Genomic DNA, 15,209 nt, shown 5'->3' with positions numbered 1-15,209 from the left:
ATACAGTATATAGATTTCTATTTAAATTAAACATTATTTACCGTATGGACAGGGTTGTTTCTTATGTTCAGGAATAACTGGTCGTTTTCTGAGAAAATTTTCCAAACTTGGACCATGACGCCCCAAAGGATCATCAGGTGGCATAAACCTGCAGTTAAAAAGGTTTTTTATTATTATTTGTTTTTATTTCGTTTTATAAAACATACTCTTCCACAGAACAAATTCTGTTGAGCAACTTACTTGTCGTTTACAAAGGAGTACATTAAGAGCCGCTCTTCTATGAACTTCTTCCACTCTGGTTTCTCATTCTGCAGATCCCGGTAATTATCATTGGACACAATGATGCCATCAGATTCACATGCCAGCTTCACAATAAAGCGATCATCGTAGCACACCACCCTCCTCCCCTGGACTCTTCGTGAAGGTGTGAATACAAGAATCTTCTCCTTTTCAAGCTTTCTCAGGATCTCCTGATCTGGGAAGTTGTTTGAAAATTTTAGTAAAAAATATATAATGCAAAGAATCCTTGTGATATGATGTAGAAAATGTGACGATATGTAAAGCACAGATAAGATGGAACAAACGCATAAATACTATACATTATTTTAAAATGCCCATCAACATGCATTTTACAGGGAACACTCTAAGGTATTAAAAGGAAATGTTATTTTAGCACTGCATAACGCTTAGCTAACGCAGAAGTACATGAACTTCTATGTACTGTTAAACCATACACTTAATATATTAAAGCATAAATGTCTGGTTTCACAGACATTGATTATCCCACCTAATGTTAACTTAGGTAAGGTAGCACATGACTACTGCTAATCTGTGTCTGTAAAACCAGCCGAAACGGTTTCATTTGAAGAGGTTTTGCATCTTTGCCGTTATGCAGGTTACTATGTCCCGTGTTTTTTGTACCTGTGATTGGTGCGTCGGGTCTGGACTGCTCCTTCCTCCACGCTGGCACGAACACTGTGATGTCTTTGTGCCCCTTCTCCAGAAACCAGTCGACAGCCAGCTGGATCCCACGACAAGAGAACACCTCTTTGTTTCCATGACTACAATTAAAACAATTTGCAAAAAAAAAAAAATTGTCTTTATTCAATATTATTTTATAGACCTACTGTACTGATTCAGATGTATCTCCTTGGCAACACCAAATCGTTGTCCAGCTCATGGTGAAGGAAAAGATTTTCTGGTGTGTGCCTTTTACACACATTATTAAAACTCAATTAAAAGAAACCTACCTCATAGCCACATTAGACCCGTCAATCACTATTGGTCTCAAATTGTCTAAATTGTCCACTGCTTCCTCTTCCAATGAGATTTCTGGGCTGGCGATTTCCTTTGTACAGGGGCCCCGAGGTACCAACATGCTTGAGCTCGTGCATGCGTTACTCTGTGTGTCTATGTCGCCCTTATTGCCCAGCCTCACAAGTTCCGCCAGAATGTCATTAATGAGGGCGTCAGCACCCAGTTTGTTAAGTACAGTCTGGATCTGTTCACCAGAATACCCCAGCTTCAAAGCAAAATCCATTTTGGCCTGGTACTCCTTATCCAGGCTGAGCTTGCAGCTGGCTGCCCTGGCGTCGTCGGCTCGGAGGTCCTGCAGGATGCTGCTCTGGGAGAAGCTAGGCCGGTCCAGGCAGGGGGAGCGGCAGAGCTGGCGGTGGGGCTTGTTGTTGATTAGTGGCTCCCTCTTCTTGTTGCACGCTGGCTCAGTTTCGCTCTCGGAGCTTGTGCCGTCCTCAGACTCTGCGCTGCAGTCTGCTGCTGTCTCTCTGAGAACGTTCACTTCTTCTCTGGAGGACCATTTCTCCATTTTCAACTTCTTCACCATGGACCAGGCCGTCATTACGTTGTGCTCGCCGCCCGAAATCTCAAGAGCATTTTCTTTTATCTCCACAACAGCCTGCGAGTCATACTCAATGGTGGATTTCACTGTCAGCAGCCGTTTACGCAACGCTAATGTTAAGCGTTCCTTTATTCTGTGCTCCGGAGAGACAAGTGAAACTATATAGTCCTAAAGAAGAACAACAATGAAAAATTATTTTCAATCTACAACCACAAGTCAGCATTAATAATAGTTTCATGCAATGAGTCTCCATAACATGTCAAATAAAACAAGTAAAATACAAAAACAGCAGAATTGAAAAGAGCATTGTAAAATATCCTCAAAACCATCTTATCTGCAATTGATAACATCAAATAACAATTAGCATATAGTCCTTTTAAATATTTGAATTAGCATACTTATGGTCTTGTGGGTTTGTACTACATGCTCTATGCCAATTATGAGCTACTATTTTGATTTTCTACAGTAGATAGATACTGTATTTATAAAAGGTCATAAAAACCCTCCCCCAATTGAGGGTTCAAAACTTAAACAAAATGTCACAGTAAAACCTGTTCCATTTTTGTATTGCCTGGTGATTAAGTGTGTGTTTGTATTTAAAAAAAGAGAAAGCAGCTGTGGCCTTCCATGCACCTACTCCCAGAAGCATACAACAAGAATGTATTTAAAAAAAGGGATTAAAACCATTATTCAAAAGAATCATGTGGCTGTGTCTAGATAAACAGCAGAGCAATACACAGTTCTGATGTCATGACACTATTAGACAAAGTTTCCAACAAGGAACTTACAGTTTACCTTGCTCTTGCTTCCCCTTTTCGGTCAGCTAAACTAATAAGATCACGTGAGTGCTGCCCTCTTCACTAATTACACCAGAGCTCAGTCATTTAGGCAACACAGCTGCACATTTTTTACCACTAATATCAGCACTGTATTTGTAGCCTATGACAGAAGTTTGCACTTGCTTTGTACCAAGTGAATGTTAGGAAAGAACACTTTCCAAAATTACAATGATCTGTTGCTTGTATTTTACCCTGCAAGTTAGATATAAAACAACAACAACAATTAAAAAAATAAAACAAAAAAAAAGCAGAAAAACAAATCAAAAAGCTTTACAGTCCAGTCCAATTTTACTTGCTATTGTTCAATATCTAGTTGGTTCCTGCCTTATACATCTTAAACTTCAGTATTTAGTTTACATGTCAAGGTTCTAATAAAAACAACAAAAAAACAAAACAACTACAATGCTCTGAAATGTGTTTGGCATTTGTTTGTTTTCAATTCATAATGAAACGGTTCAATAAAAGCATGTGGATTCCCACAAGAAGCCCATCTACATGTACAGTAAAGGGAAATACACGATCTGAAAGTGGAAACACTGTCTTAACAGCCAGACCCACAGTATGAGCCAGCAGCCCATGACTTTTGGTTGGCAGGGGAAACTGTGCTGAAATATCAAAACTTGAATGCAAATTAATCATTATTTTTAGTCTAGTATGTAAATGTATTTTCAGAAATTCGTTCAAAATCAACGGCTGTATCAGCAGTACAACTGTGTTACTCTTTTAGATAGTGACTATTTTCACTAAGCTACAGTATTTACCATACAGATGGACTTACAAGTTGGACAATAGCTCTCAATTCTAAGAATTTAAAAAAAAAAGTAAAAGACGCCAGACCCACATTTCCTTGACAGCTTAAACTTTAGACTAAAACCACATCAAAAAGAGTCTGACTGAGACCATCAATGTGAGTAATATTCTTCTGTTATAGAAAGAAACTCTAAATTAATTAACATTTTACAGAATGAACCCAGGTTATACATCACACACATTCATATATGTATACGTAAAAACACATAAATATACTGATGCATCTTCTTATGTGTAACTACTGTACACAAATAGAACTAATATGTACAGGTATCTGTGTGTGTGTGTGTGTGTGTGTGTATATATATGTTGTGTGTGTGTGTGTGTGTGTGTGTGTGTGTGTGTGTGTGTGTGTAACTGAACTTTCTAAATAAGTAATATATTCATGTCCTTGTTAAACAAAAATAAAATACTCACAGTTAGCAATCACTTGAGTAATGTTATTATGAGAAAATAAATCTCTCCGTTTAATCCGGTATGAACATCAAGTGTCTTTCTTTACAAGCACAGCACTTTTCCCTGCGTCTACCATGGTGCTTTTATCCCCACAGAGCCACACCCCCTGCAGTGAGTGACACTAGTGTGACGTGCAGCACACTTTCCTCCTGGCTATACACCAGAGTTCTACAGTATCTGTTCTAATTCGGGGAGTTTCAACCCACTGCTCATAAATGTGTGCGACTGTCAGACACAAGAGTATAGAATCATGGTATAGTGAACACAGCTTTTTAAATACACATTCATTACAATCAATGTCATTGTTAAAAGACTGGAATAATTAACTAGTTTATGTGATGGCAAAAGCAGGAAGTCTTGGAAATAAACCATTTCAAATATGATGTACAGTGGGGACATTAGTGGAAATATTTTGCAGTTTTCCACTGATCTGATACTGTAAACTGGAGCAATGTAGTCATAAAGACAAGGTGTACTAATGGGCTGAGGGGCTGATATTGTAGACAACTGCCAAAAAAATAAAAAATAAATACATATCTAATTAGCAGGGTAGGATGATAATAATGAAGTAGTAACGTCTGTATTAACACCATCTGGACTGTAGGGATGACTATAGCAACAAAAAGGACAGAGAAGTATGAGAAGGAGCATCAGGGTATTGTTCTAGTTCTGAAATATGTCAAACAGTATTGCATGCAGTGAATGTAAATAGAACGTTTTAACACCTTGTAAAGGAAATATTGTCTACGGAAGTACTGTAGACATGAATCTATGGTTTCACAGACCCCGATTACTGCTAATCTTTGAGTACCTAATGCTTCCTCGGTAATCCGACATCAGTGTTAATCAGGGGCATCAAAACCACCCCTAAATGTTATATATGAAACTTACATAGCTTGAAGGAGTAACAGTAAGTGCAGAGAACAAGAAGACTCTTGTACCGGACTGAAACATATCGGCTTTCAAATGAAGCAGTAGTGCTGTATGATGAATGGCATGTTCTGTTATCGGCTTAAATTAAGTTTCCATAGAGGCCTGCATGAAACTGATCTAGACTACTGTTGAATAATCCAACAACAGCCCTTGTGAACAGGGTTTATTATTGCATAATTGTAGAAGTTAATACTGATTTGACAAAATGGAGGGGTCTTTAGGAAATTTAGTTCAGTTCAGTTTATTCACTTTGTGCCCACAGGGCCAGCACAAGTACATCTCAGTAGTGTAGCGCTAATACAAAGACAGACCTACGTAGACCACTCTCAATAATTAACAATACAACAATTACTATACATCCAAGTAATATCAATGCAAACACACACGTGTATACATACACAAACATATTAAAAAAGATAAAGATATTTATATTTAAATTTCATTACAACTAAAACAAGTTCAACTCAAAAGGCAGATTACACCGAACAGCAGTTTTATTCCAGAACCCCAAGGCTGTTCCAAAGAAAGAATAACAACACCACTGAAGGCAAAAAGGGCTGATGATCAGAGCAGCTCTGTGGAGACTTTCAGCCCAGGCCGTTTAGGAGAACAGACATGACATAGAGGCAGAATACACTGAATGCAGGACCTTGTAGAAATGAACAACAATAAAAGAGGACCTTCTGCCATGTAATGGTTTGAGAGAAGAGCGACTAAGAAGGTTGTCATGAGTAGAATCTCGATTCCAATCATTCAGTACAATTCTACAAGCACATTTTTGCACAGACTCAAGCTTCTTGGTATTGTATTTTTTAAATGGGTCCCAGACAAAAACAGTTGTACTCTAAAACAGCTCTTTCAAACTCTTGTAAAGATGTAAAACACCATTTGGAGGGGCATCTCTAAAGGAACAAAAAATAACCCCCCAAATTCTTCTCGCTTTGCTTCAAACATAATCGGCATGGTGTGACCATGTTATCAGATTCCCCAACCCCCATGAATTCCAAACCAATATTAGACATGACTGTTCTAATGTTGAAAAGCTAATGAGTCTGTTTCTGGATGTATAACTGTTTTATATAATGTAGTGCCATCTGTAAACATAACAACACTGGAACATTCTGAGAAATGCACAGCTGCCAAATCATTAACATACAACTTAAACAACAAAGGGTCCAAAACAGACCCTTCAGGAACACCAGACATCACTGGTAGCTTAAATGACAGCTGCCCTTGGGCAGCAACACTTTGCCAACGCCCCACGAGGCAAGAAGAAAACAGCCCGAAATGCCTTCACCAAACCTGTCTTCACCAAAACATCTTAAGGAAATGTTATTAGGGGTTTACAAAGTGTTTCTGTTTATTTTCAAGAAAGATTTTAGTTATATTTTAAAACTTATTACAGAGATTAACATAGAATCCAACTTCATCACCAGCAATTAAATTCAAATGACTAAAGTATTTGTATTAAAGACAACATTCATGAGAGTACAGTGCAGTGACCAGCAATGTGGGTGGTTACAAATGGGTTAAGAATTCTCTGGGTGGTTCTAAATGTAGTCACAGGGAACTGCTAGTGTACTGTATGTAAGGGGTTAAACCCCAGATACTGGTAATACCATATTAATTTCTTAGGTAAAGATTACCACTGATTACACAACAGAACTGCAGGTCAGACAGTTTCACCAGGGCAAAGGCAATTAAACGCTGAACCTAGTTGTCACTATTTATCACTGTGCTGCAATGACAAGGCACGACTGCTTAATTCAGTAAGGTCAAAAATGACTGAGTAAACACAGCCCTTTCATTTTTTTTCCTCCCTTTTGCTCTTCATGCATGTCCCTATAAAAATTACAGGGCACCTTCAATATAAGACAAAGTAGAAAAAACAGGACTTCGTTCCAATAATGATATAATTATAAAAAAAACAAAAAACTGACCTTTAACATGGGTTTAAAGAATTTATACAAATTCCAGTATAAACAAAATAGCCACTCAATCAAAAATGACCTCTTGCAAAAGTTCCATTTGGATGATAAATTAGCTTTGAAGCTAAATGTAGGCTAACCACAGCTTTAATACATTTCTGCATTCTTAACATAAGACATGCATCATCACATTCTTATCTGCTGAATGGCACCTGGATAAAAATTAAAACAAAAAAAACAGTGCAAACTGTAAGAACAGTAAAATGGCAACAATGGAAACAAGGCGGCTACTCACTGAAAACCTCAAATATGGAACTTCTGAAGACAATCAACACTTACCAAGAACTGCATGCAGCCAACATCTGAATAACTATATCCTGGAAATGTGACATAACCACTGTACTGTACAGTGATACAGTGCATTCCGTTTATAACAATTACTCATATAAGACTCAACCGCATATAGTGATCAAAACCACTGGGATGAAATCATTCCTCCTAACCAGGCTCAAACACCCCCTTTGTAAGAATCAGTATTTAAGCTGCTGATGCACGGAGGAAAGCTTTTGCTTATTGTAGTCACATCGATCTGCTTTTAAGAATCAACCGCATATACGAATCCAATCATCAGATACACTGGTTTATTACTGTTCTGTTCATGTTATGCTCATTTTGCAATACAGTATTTAAAACAGTCTTCCTAATGTTTTACAGCAAGTCTTACTTTTGTGATTTATACAGAAATTGGGGCATAGGTGCAGAAACAGGCCACGCTCTTTACCTGGTGAAGAAAGACGGGCCAATATAAAACTGTACTACAGCCTTTCGAACACATTAAATGTTGTCTTTAAGCCATTGCTTGCCCTCGAGACCCTAACCCTAATTAAGAACTTAAATCTTAAGCGCAGTATTCAAATCCTCTCAACTGGCCCTATAGGTAAAGTAAATACAACAGACTGCATATGGCTATTGTAGCTGCCTACTTTAAGAGTAGTTTGGAAAAATAACACCCACTACTACTGTATCAAATATCAGTGGGTGATCAGGAGATACACAATTACTGTACATTCTTTATGAATCATCACATCATATGAGGTTCATATTTAGGGTGTTCTCAGTCAACAGTTCAGAGGGTAATATTTCAGTGGGTTACACATTGTACATAATACAGCAGCTACCGTATATTATCCATATGATACTGGTCAAAATAATAATGAAATCCAACTAAGACCTAGTCTACTTCCTGGAATCATGCAGTAGTCCAAATAACAAACAAAGAAACAAAACAAAAAAGGGGGGTACTTGAACTAGAAAAGCCGGATACTGTGGTCATTGAAAAGCAGTATTTCAACAACCCCCCCGCCGTCTTACAGAGAGGGATGCTACAGTGAGTGTTGCTTAGCAACCAGGCCTCGTCGTCCGCAAACAGCTTTTGAGCAGAGTCACGACTAACTGGCAGAACAGAGCGTATATTTCTCAAAGCAGCAGCAACATAATCATTATCAACAGAGAAAGGGGAGGGGGGCAAGGTAAATCAGGGTCTCAACAGACAGCTTTTTTTTTTTTTTTTTTTTTTGCTGTTGTGGACGTGGCTGCAAGCATAACACCAAGGATTCTTTTTCACAGATTTTTTTTTTCTGTTAAAGTGACAAGCTATCTTTTTTTTTTTATTTTTTGCTGTTGTTGACGTGGCTGCAAGCACAACACCAATGATTCTTTTTCACAGATTTTTTTTCTGTTAGTGACAAGCTTTCTTTTTTTCTTTTGGGTGTAAAACAGAACCATATACATACATTTTTTTTTGCACTATTTTTACTGCTGTCAGAAGAATCTAGCTTAAGAAAATTAGTAAACTTCAAGCTATTTGAAATCAAAGCATTGGCACCCTGGTGATCAATAGGCAGGGCACAGAAAGCAAGTGAATGTACCATACGGTCAACACCCTGTATTAAACCTAGCTAAAATCAAGAGAATGATGATGAGTTCTAACTACAGTACATTGTTTTAAAGTCAGGCTCTTGCAATAAATCTTCATTAGAACGTGGCAAAACCAGTACATAAATATAATTTGACCCTAAAAAGCATTTATATTGTTAGAACAGGAATTCCAGTTTAGTTACCAAGAACCACCATAACTTGGAAATTTGTATAAAATCCAATCCAACTCTATAAGATGCTAGATGTCTGTAAAAAAAGGTTGGTTTGCCATGCAGTGTGACAGATAGATGGACAGGACCAGACATGGCTGAAGAATGCACCAACTAAATATCGTCATAGTTCCAGAACTATGAACTAGCCCTATAACTTAAAGATTGAAGAGGAAAATAAATGTTAAGTCGTCTCAGGTATTGAAATAAAAATAAAAAAAAGAGTTTGAGTATTACCTAAAATTGGTTTAAAACCGTCACAGTGAGTGAACACAGAATACTTGCAATGATTATACTCATGGTTAAACAGTAATCACTGTGTGACTTGCACCCCAAGCATTACTTCAGAAGACTCTCTTGCAGTTACAGAATGCAAATGTCTGACAGCCTCTTTCAACACTTTAACACTCTGTAAAAAAAAAAAAACTTACTAAGTTTAATAGAAGAATGCACATGTCTAATATGCTCTAAAAAACTGACATTTCTTATTTAAACTGAAGGAAAGAATTATTTATCCTTCACTAGGACAAGACATACCTCCTACCCTACACAGATAAGGGCTGTATCTTACACCCTTTTGATGCTTTATCCCTAGATAACTTTTCCAACAGATTGGTATTTTTTATTAGATTGTGAATATTATGAATCCATAGCCCTTTGCGTAAAAAAGGGAGTACAAACAAAAAACACCCAAACCATCCTTGAAAGGTCAGTCATTTCCACATGTGAAAGACCTCCAGGTTATAGGTTGTCTCACTGAATTGTGGAACTTCCATCTTCTCTGTGTAAATGTTTTAGAGTAGTGGAAACAGATGATATTTATTAACTTGCCATTTCATGAGAGATGCTAGTTCCATAATACAATGGAAATACACTTTTGGGGATCTGAATAAAAGTATATCACAATCAACAAAAATGTGAAAATATAAAATGCCAATTGTAGTTTTCAGAAGAAGGCGTGGGAGAGAAAACACTCCCTTGCCCATGAGTCAGAGACCCTGATAATGTTTTGCTGCCTTGACAGTTAAAACCCTTCCTCACCAGAGCACTTCACAGCATGTTTTATACCAACACGTTATATCAGCACAGTGGCGGAAAAGTATTCTTCATCAAAGGAAACATCTTCTCAAAAATACTGCACCATCACTTGGTTCAAGTGATGCTAGGAATTTGGGGAGTAGCACAGCAAATGTTTGGCTCAACCTCCAATACTGGCTGGATAGGTGTGGGGAGCCTGCATGTAGGACAGTGTCAGAACAGTACTATTGGATGCAACCTTTTATTGGAGAACTTAAAATGAGGTACTGTGAAATTGTCTTTTTTACATTTATTTTCACAAGGACAAAGACTTTCCTAACCTTCACCATCTGATTATTATATCAGGTGCAGCTATGGCTACTGTGGCTCATGGATCAGGGCTCACATACAGTACTCACTACAAAATGTCATAAGCCTTCGCAAGGTGAAGTGGATTATAAGCAGATACTAGAGGTGTGAGATTCTGTTTGATTTTCTATATTTTTAAGAATATAGCACCATACTGAATTACTCTATATGTTACAGACCGGCTCCACATGCACAGGATTTAGGCATACAGAATATCTGCATGTCCTTATATATGTATATGTAAACGCAGGCCCACTGTCTGTGAAACAGTCAACTGCTCCTACTTCTCCAGACGGTGGTTTTAAATGTCAAGTCGAAGGCGTGATTGGAGTTAGGGCAAAAGGTCACAAGCGATCTCGGCTTAATAAATTGAAAAGGTTTACGCCCCCACAGAAGGTGTTTTAGGTAAACAGCAGGATGGATAACATTCAGGTGCGTGCAAAATTACAGGCTGCTCAAGCACCAATGTGCCCTCTGCCACTTAGCAACACCAGGCAAATAAATCTAAATTCAATGAACAACTGAACCGCCGCATGATAAGGATGGTGATGTTGTCCGCAGACACAGGGTAAACTTTCACTGCTATGCCGTTGCCAATTGTATCTATCAGAACTAGGCGATTCCACATCTGCAAATACTACCTGTCACTGATATGACAAAGACAGAAACTAGAAATCTGGGTGTCATTTTTTTATTTTTTTTTATCCTGATCTTTCATTTGAATCCCACATTAGGAACGTAACTGAAGTGTTTTTTTTCTATCTAAGAAACATCGCTAAATTAAGTTGCTTTCTCTCAGAACAGGATGCTGAGAGACTGAGGCATGCCTTTGTAATTTATAAAATAGACTACTGTAATGCCCTATTTTCTGGTATTCCAAACTGTCTTGTCCAGATTGCAGCTTGTGCAAAACACTGCTGCCAGGATCCTAATGAAAACGAGAAAGTTTGACCATATTACGCCGGTGCTGGCATCCCTACACTGGCTCCCAGTACGATACAGGATTAATTTTAAAGTCCTGCTTTTAACCTATGAAGACTTAAATGGGTTAGCTCCATCCTACCTGAGTGACTTATTGCTCCCATGTGTTCCAGGTCGCCCGCTCCGATCCAACTATCTCACTGTTTCAAACATTTAAAAAAAAAAGAACACAGCTGGTACAGCATTCAGCTATACCAATGTGGAACGAATTGCCAGCCTCAGTAAGGGAGGCACCAACTATGGCAGCTTTTAAAACTAGGCTGAAGACATACTGTTATAGCCTATCATATAAATGATTAGTACCACCATTGCCTTTTTACTGTATGTTTTATTGTTTTTATTATTTTATCGTACTTACATATTGTATTTACTAATGTGTTGGTCTGCTTCTAATGCTTCTGCTATGTATAGTTTCTTGTTTTACCCATGTGAAGCACTCTGTGGCAACTTGTTGCAACGGGCGCTATAGTAAATAAAGATTGAATGATTGATGATTCATAAGGATCAGCCCCCAAATGTTAGCACCTGCCCCAGGAGGAAATCTACAAGCTGCCATTCTTTTTCCACGCTCACCAAAAGACCAATTACTGTGACACTACTCTTGGGCACCTAGTACTTTGGATGGTATAATGAAGTTTTAATATAATAGTCATTTTAACCTCTATATGGTGAAGTAATTTCAACCTCATACACAGACAGTGATAGAAAGATAATAAAAGCATGCAGTTACTGAACAGTTTAACATTGTTTTTTATTTTATTTTTTAAATGCCAAGATGAGGTTTATCTAAATATTATTTTATTTTTAACTGCTAAATTAACAAAATACAAAACATGCTAGTGGATCTGTATTCCAAAAACCTGATCATTCTTGCATCCACTAAAGCTGGCACATGTTTTAAAATCAACTACAGTATCTATAGACAAAATATATTCATCTACTGGTGATAAGTTCCAGGGCAAAGGGATCAGGAAATGTGTCAATATAAGGTTTCAACACAGTTGGAAAGAACAAACTGCAGCGTTCTCAAAAACAGGCAGAAAATGACCCACCCCATACAGAAGATTACCCATTGTTTAAGATCAAACTGAAAATTAAAACACGGTTGCTAATATGTTCCTAGCAGGCTCTGAAGTTCACCATATTGCATCCATGTTACTGTGTAAGACAGCAGCGCTCTCATACCTCCCACAGTGAAATACAACTTAAATTAATGACAGAGCAATGACAGTGATAGAACAAAATAACTGTATAGATTAATCAAACCCTGCCGTACACACATTTGGCATCTACTTCAGTAAAAAGGTCAGTCTGGCAGCTGACTGGGTATTTTTTTTCAAGTCCCCTGGCGTAAGATTCTAACCCAGCATGAGGAAGTACATGCAGTAGATGAACTTTGAAAACAGGCTTATGAGGAAAGGATATTCATCCCCCCCGCCCCCCCAACATAAAATATGATATACACTGTACCAAACTAATTGAGTTTTGTAGGGCTACACTTAAATAATATTTGATTTAATGCAGGTATTTATTTTAGATGCCATTTAAGATATTGCACGTATTGGCAAACGATCAGTCTCAATGCAACTTCTAATGAGACTGCAGCCTACAGTAGGTGGACACTAATGTTACTACAGTACCATTTTATTTATTCTGCAACAATGAAATAGAGAAGAGGAGGAATTTAACCTTACCGGAAGTCCACTTTATAACTGGATTTCAAAAGGAAAAGTCTTCAGAAGGCACTGTATATTTGGAAAGTACATTTTAAATATATATATATATATATATATATATATATATATATATATACACACACACACACACACACACACACACACAGTTTGTTTTCAAACACACTTTCCCTTGACATTAACTAACCCAATCCCCCAAATGTGCAGGGTCTGTGCCTACTCATATCGGGTAGCTGTTTATTCAATGTGCCTTTCATTCACTTCTATTGACAAAAAAAAAAAAAAAAAGAAAAATTCTTCTAGGTCTTTCTGGCTGGTTTAAGTGACTGCTACTGTAAATGCGATCAATGACATCACTGTCATATTTTCCTTTTCTAAAGGTAAAAGCACACTGGATCTAGGTCTGTGTGACACAACTTTATCCAGGTCAAGCGCTGGAATTTCCTGGTTTAACCTGGCACGTTCCTCCTCTTCACAGATCAGACCCTGTCAAGGTCACACAGCTGCTTGTCAATGCGTAGGTTTCAGGGCCTGGCCCTTTACTGTAAGTAGCTCACATAGCGCAGGCCCCAAGCACATTAGCAAAAACACTGACTACATCCACAATGTGAAGGTGTCTTATAAAAAAATATTTTGTAAACAGGCAGGAAATTTAAACTATTAAAAAGCTAAAACTCATAAAAGCTTAAATGCTAAATATTTCGGAAGGGGTAGCAAACCATAATGCCCTAAGTACTAGCAGCTGTATTGCAGTTACCATGCATCTTGTCTGTACTGCAGTTACCATGCATCTTGTCTGTATTGCAGTTACCATGCATCTTGTCTGTACTGCAGTTACCATGCATTTTGTTTGGGCCATTTCGGCATGTCTGTGTTATTATTGGGGGGAGGGATTTATTTTTAAAAATATGTAAAAAAAATTTAAACCTTCTCAAAAAACAAGCTGCTTAATTGGGTAAAAGCCCGTCTGAGTGGCAGCACGTGTACATTCACAAAATAATGACTGCAGCGAATCAGTAGGCTTAGCAATCGATTACTTTGTATATTTGACAACCGTTTCATTCAGCTCTGCTGTTTAACTTAAGGCGCTGCAACAAACCAGTCAATTACAATACAGTAAGCATTGACACAGCGCCGCCTTTACAGCCGCGCATCACAAGCCTCCGCGGCACAGAATACTGCTAAATACATGCAAACACTGGATTGTATTTCTGTAGGTGTGCTTGTGTTGTGAACTAATATTAATTAACTAACCCGGCTTAATTGCTACTGTACTGTACCGCAATTCTGTTTACTCGACAACTAAATTGTGCAACTCAGAATTATTCCAGTGTGCAATAATAACACATCACATAATAACAGGACGAGGCACAGATTTGAAACTGAGGGTTAACAATTTCTCAGACTTATCGCATAGCCGCTCTTCATTACCATAACGCCTGTTATTACCGCTGCACACCCTTCACTTCAGCACAGGGGTCAGGTATGTCAAATCACTCAGCTTGTCACATTTGTGAAAGCACGGGTGGTGGTGTTTTCTTTTTTTTTTTTTCATGGATGCACATACAGAAATCCAAGACATTCCTAAAATGATGGACAGCACATCCAAAAATATACATTATAAAATATAAATCACACGCTGTTACCAATTAAAAGAAAAGTTTCCAGTGCTGTAGAATAATTTAGCAGTGATCACGTGTTCGTGCATGGCACACTGAAAAAAAAAAAAACAACAAAAAAAAAAAACACCGTGGTTACAAAATATAAGACATTGATTTATATAAAATATAATTATTTCATTCGGTGTGGTACTTACTTTTGCCTTTCTGCAGTCGCCTTCTTCACCCTCTCCGATATTCAGCCTAATGCTGCTGCTGGCGACAGCGCTGCCGCAGTTTGACTCAGCGGAGCTGTGGCTGACCCTTACCCGGAAAACACGCTCGATGTGCGGGATACAGCGCTGCAGCAGGGGGCCTGCTCTCGCGGGCGCTGCCAGCTCCAAAACCATTTATTATTGAAAATGAAAGACCGACGCAAACAAAGCCTAATCATACGATGTTACAAAAAAAACGGTATTCTGCAAAGGGTCAAACGCTTAATACAGCGACGAATTCAATGTTTTCCCCGAGCTGCGTTTTCCCCCGGCTGAAAAATCTCCCCCTGCATCCTTTCCTCCA

General features: G+C 38.1%; 2 protein-coding genes across 2 annotated transcripts in view; one reads left to right on the top strand and one right to left on the bottom strand.

Annotated features, from left to right (window-relative positions):
• LOC121318924 (ribosomal biogenesis protein LAS1L-like) overlaps positions 1 to 400 on the top strand; it is a 23,837-nt gene extending 23,437 nt beyond the window's left edge. Inside the window, exon 14 of the mRNA XM_041256126.1 lies at positions 315 to 400. Within this exon, the coding sequence (XP_041112060.1) occupies positions 315 to 324 (10 nt within the window). The 3' untranslated portion in view covers positions 325 to 400. The remainder of the gene's footprint in view (positions 1 to 314) is intronic.
• The window catches only part of LOC121318923 (probable ribonuclease ZC3H12B), a 16,893-nt gene extending 1,684 nt beyond the window's left edge, over positions 1 to 15,209 (bottom strand). The window contains exons 1-5 of the mRNA XM_041256124.1: positions 14,849 to 15,209; positions 1,251 to 2,026; positions 922 to 1,061; positions 241 to 475; positions 42 to 148 (exon numbers count right to left, since the gene is read on the bottom strand). Of these exons, the coding sequence (XP_041112058.1) occupies positions 42 to 148; positions 241 to 475; positions 922 to 1,061; positions 1,251 to 2,026; positions 14,849 to 15,040 (1,450 nt within the window). The 5' untranslated portion in view covers positions 15,041 to 15,209. The remainder of the gene's footprint in view (positions 1 to 41; positions 149 to 240; positions 476 to 921; positions 1,062 to 1,250; positions 2,027 to 14,848) is intronic.

The sequence above is a fragment of the Polyodon spathula genome, chromosome 7 (assembly GCF_017654505.1).
Source record: "Polyodon spathula isolate WHYD16114869_AA chromosome 7, ASM1765450v1, whole genome shotgun sequence".
NCBI lineage: Eukaryota > Metazoa > Chordata > Actinopteri > Acipenseriformes > Polyodontidae > Polyodon > Polyodon spathula.
Note: the sequence above shows the minus strand (reverse complement) of the source record. Positions and strands in the feature narration are given on the sequence as shown.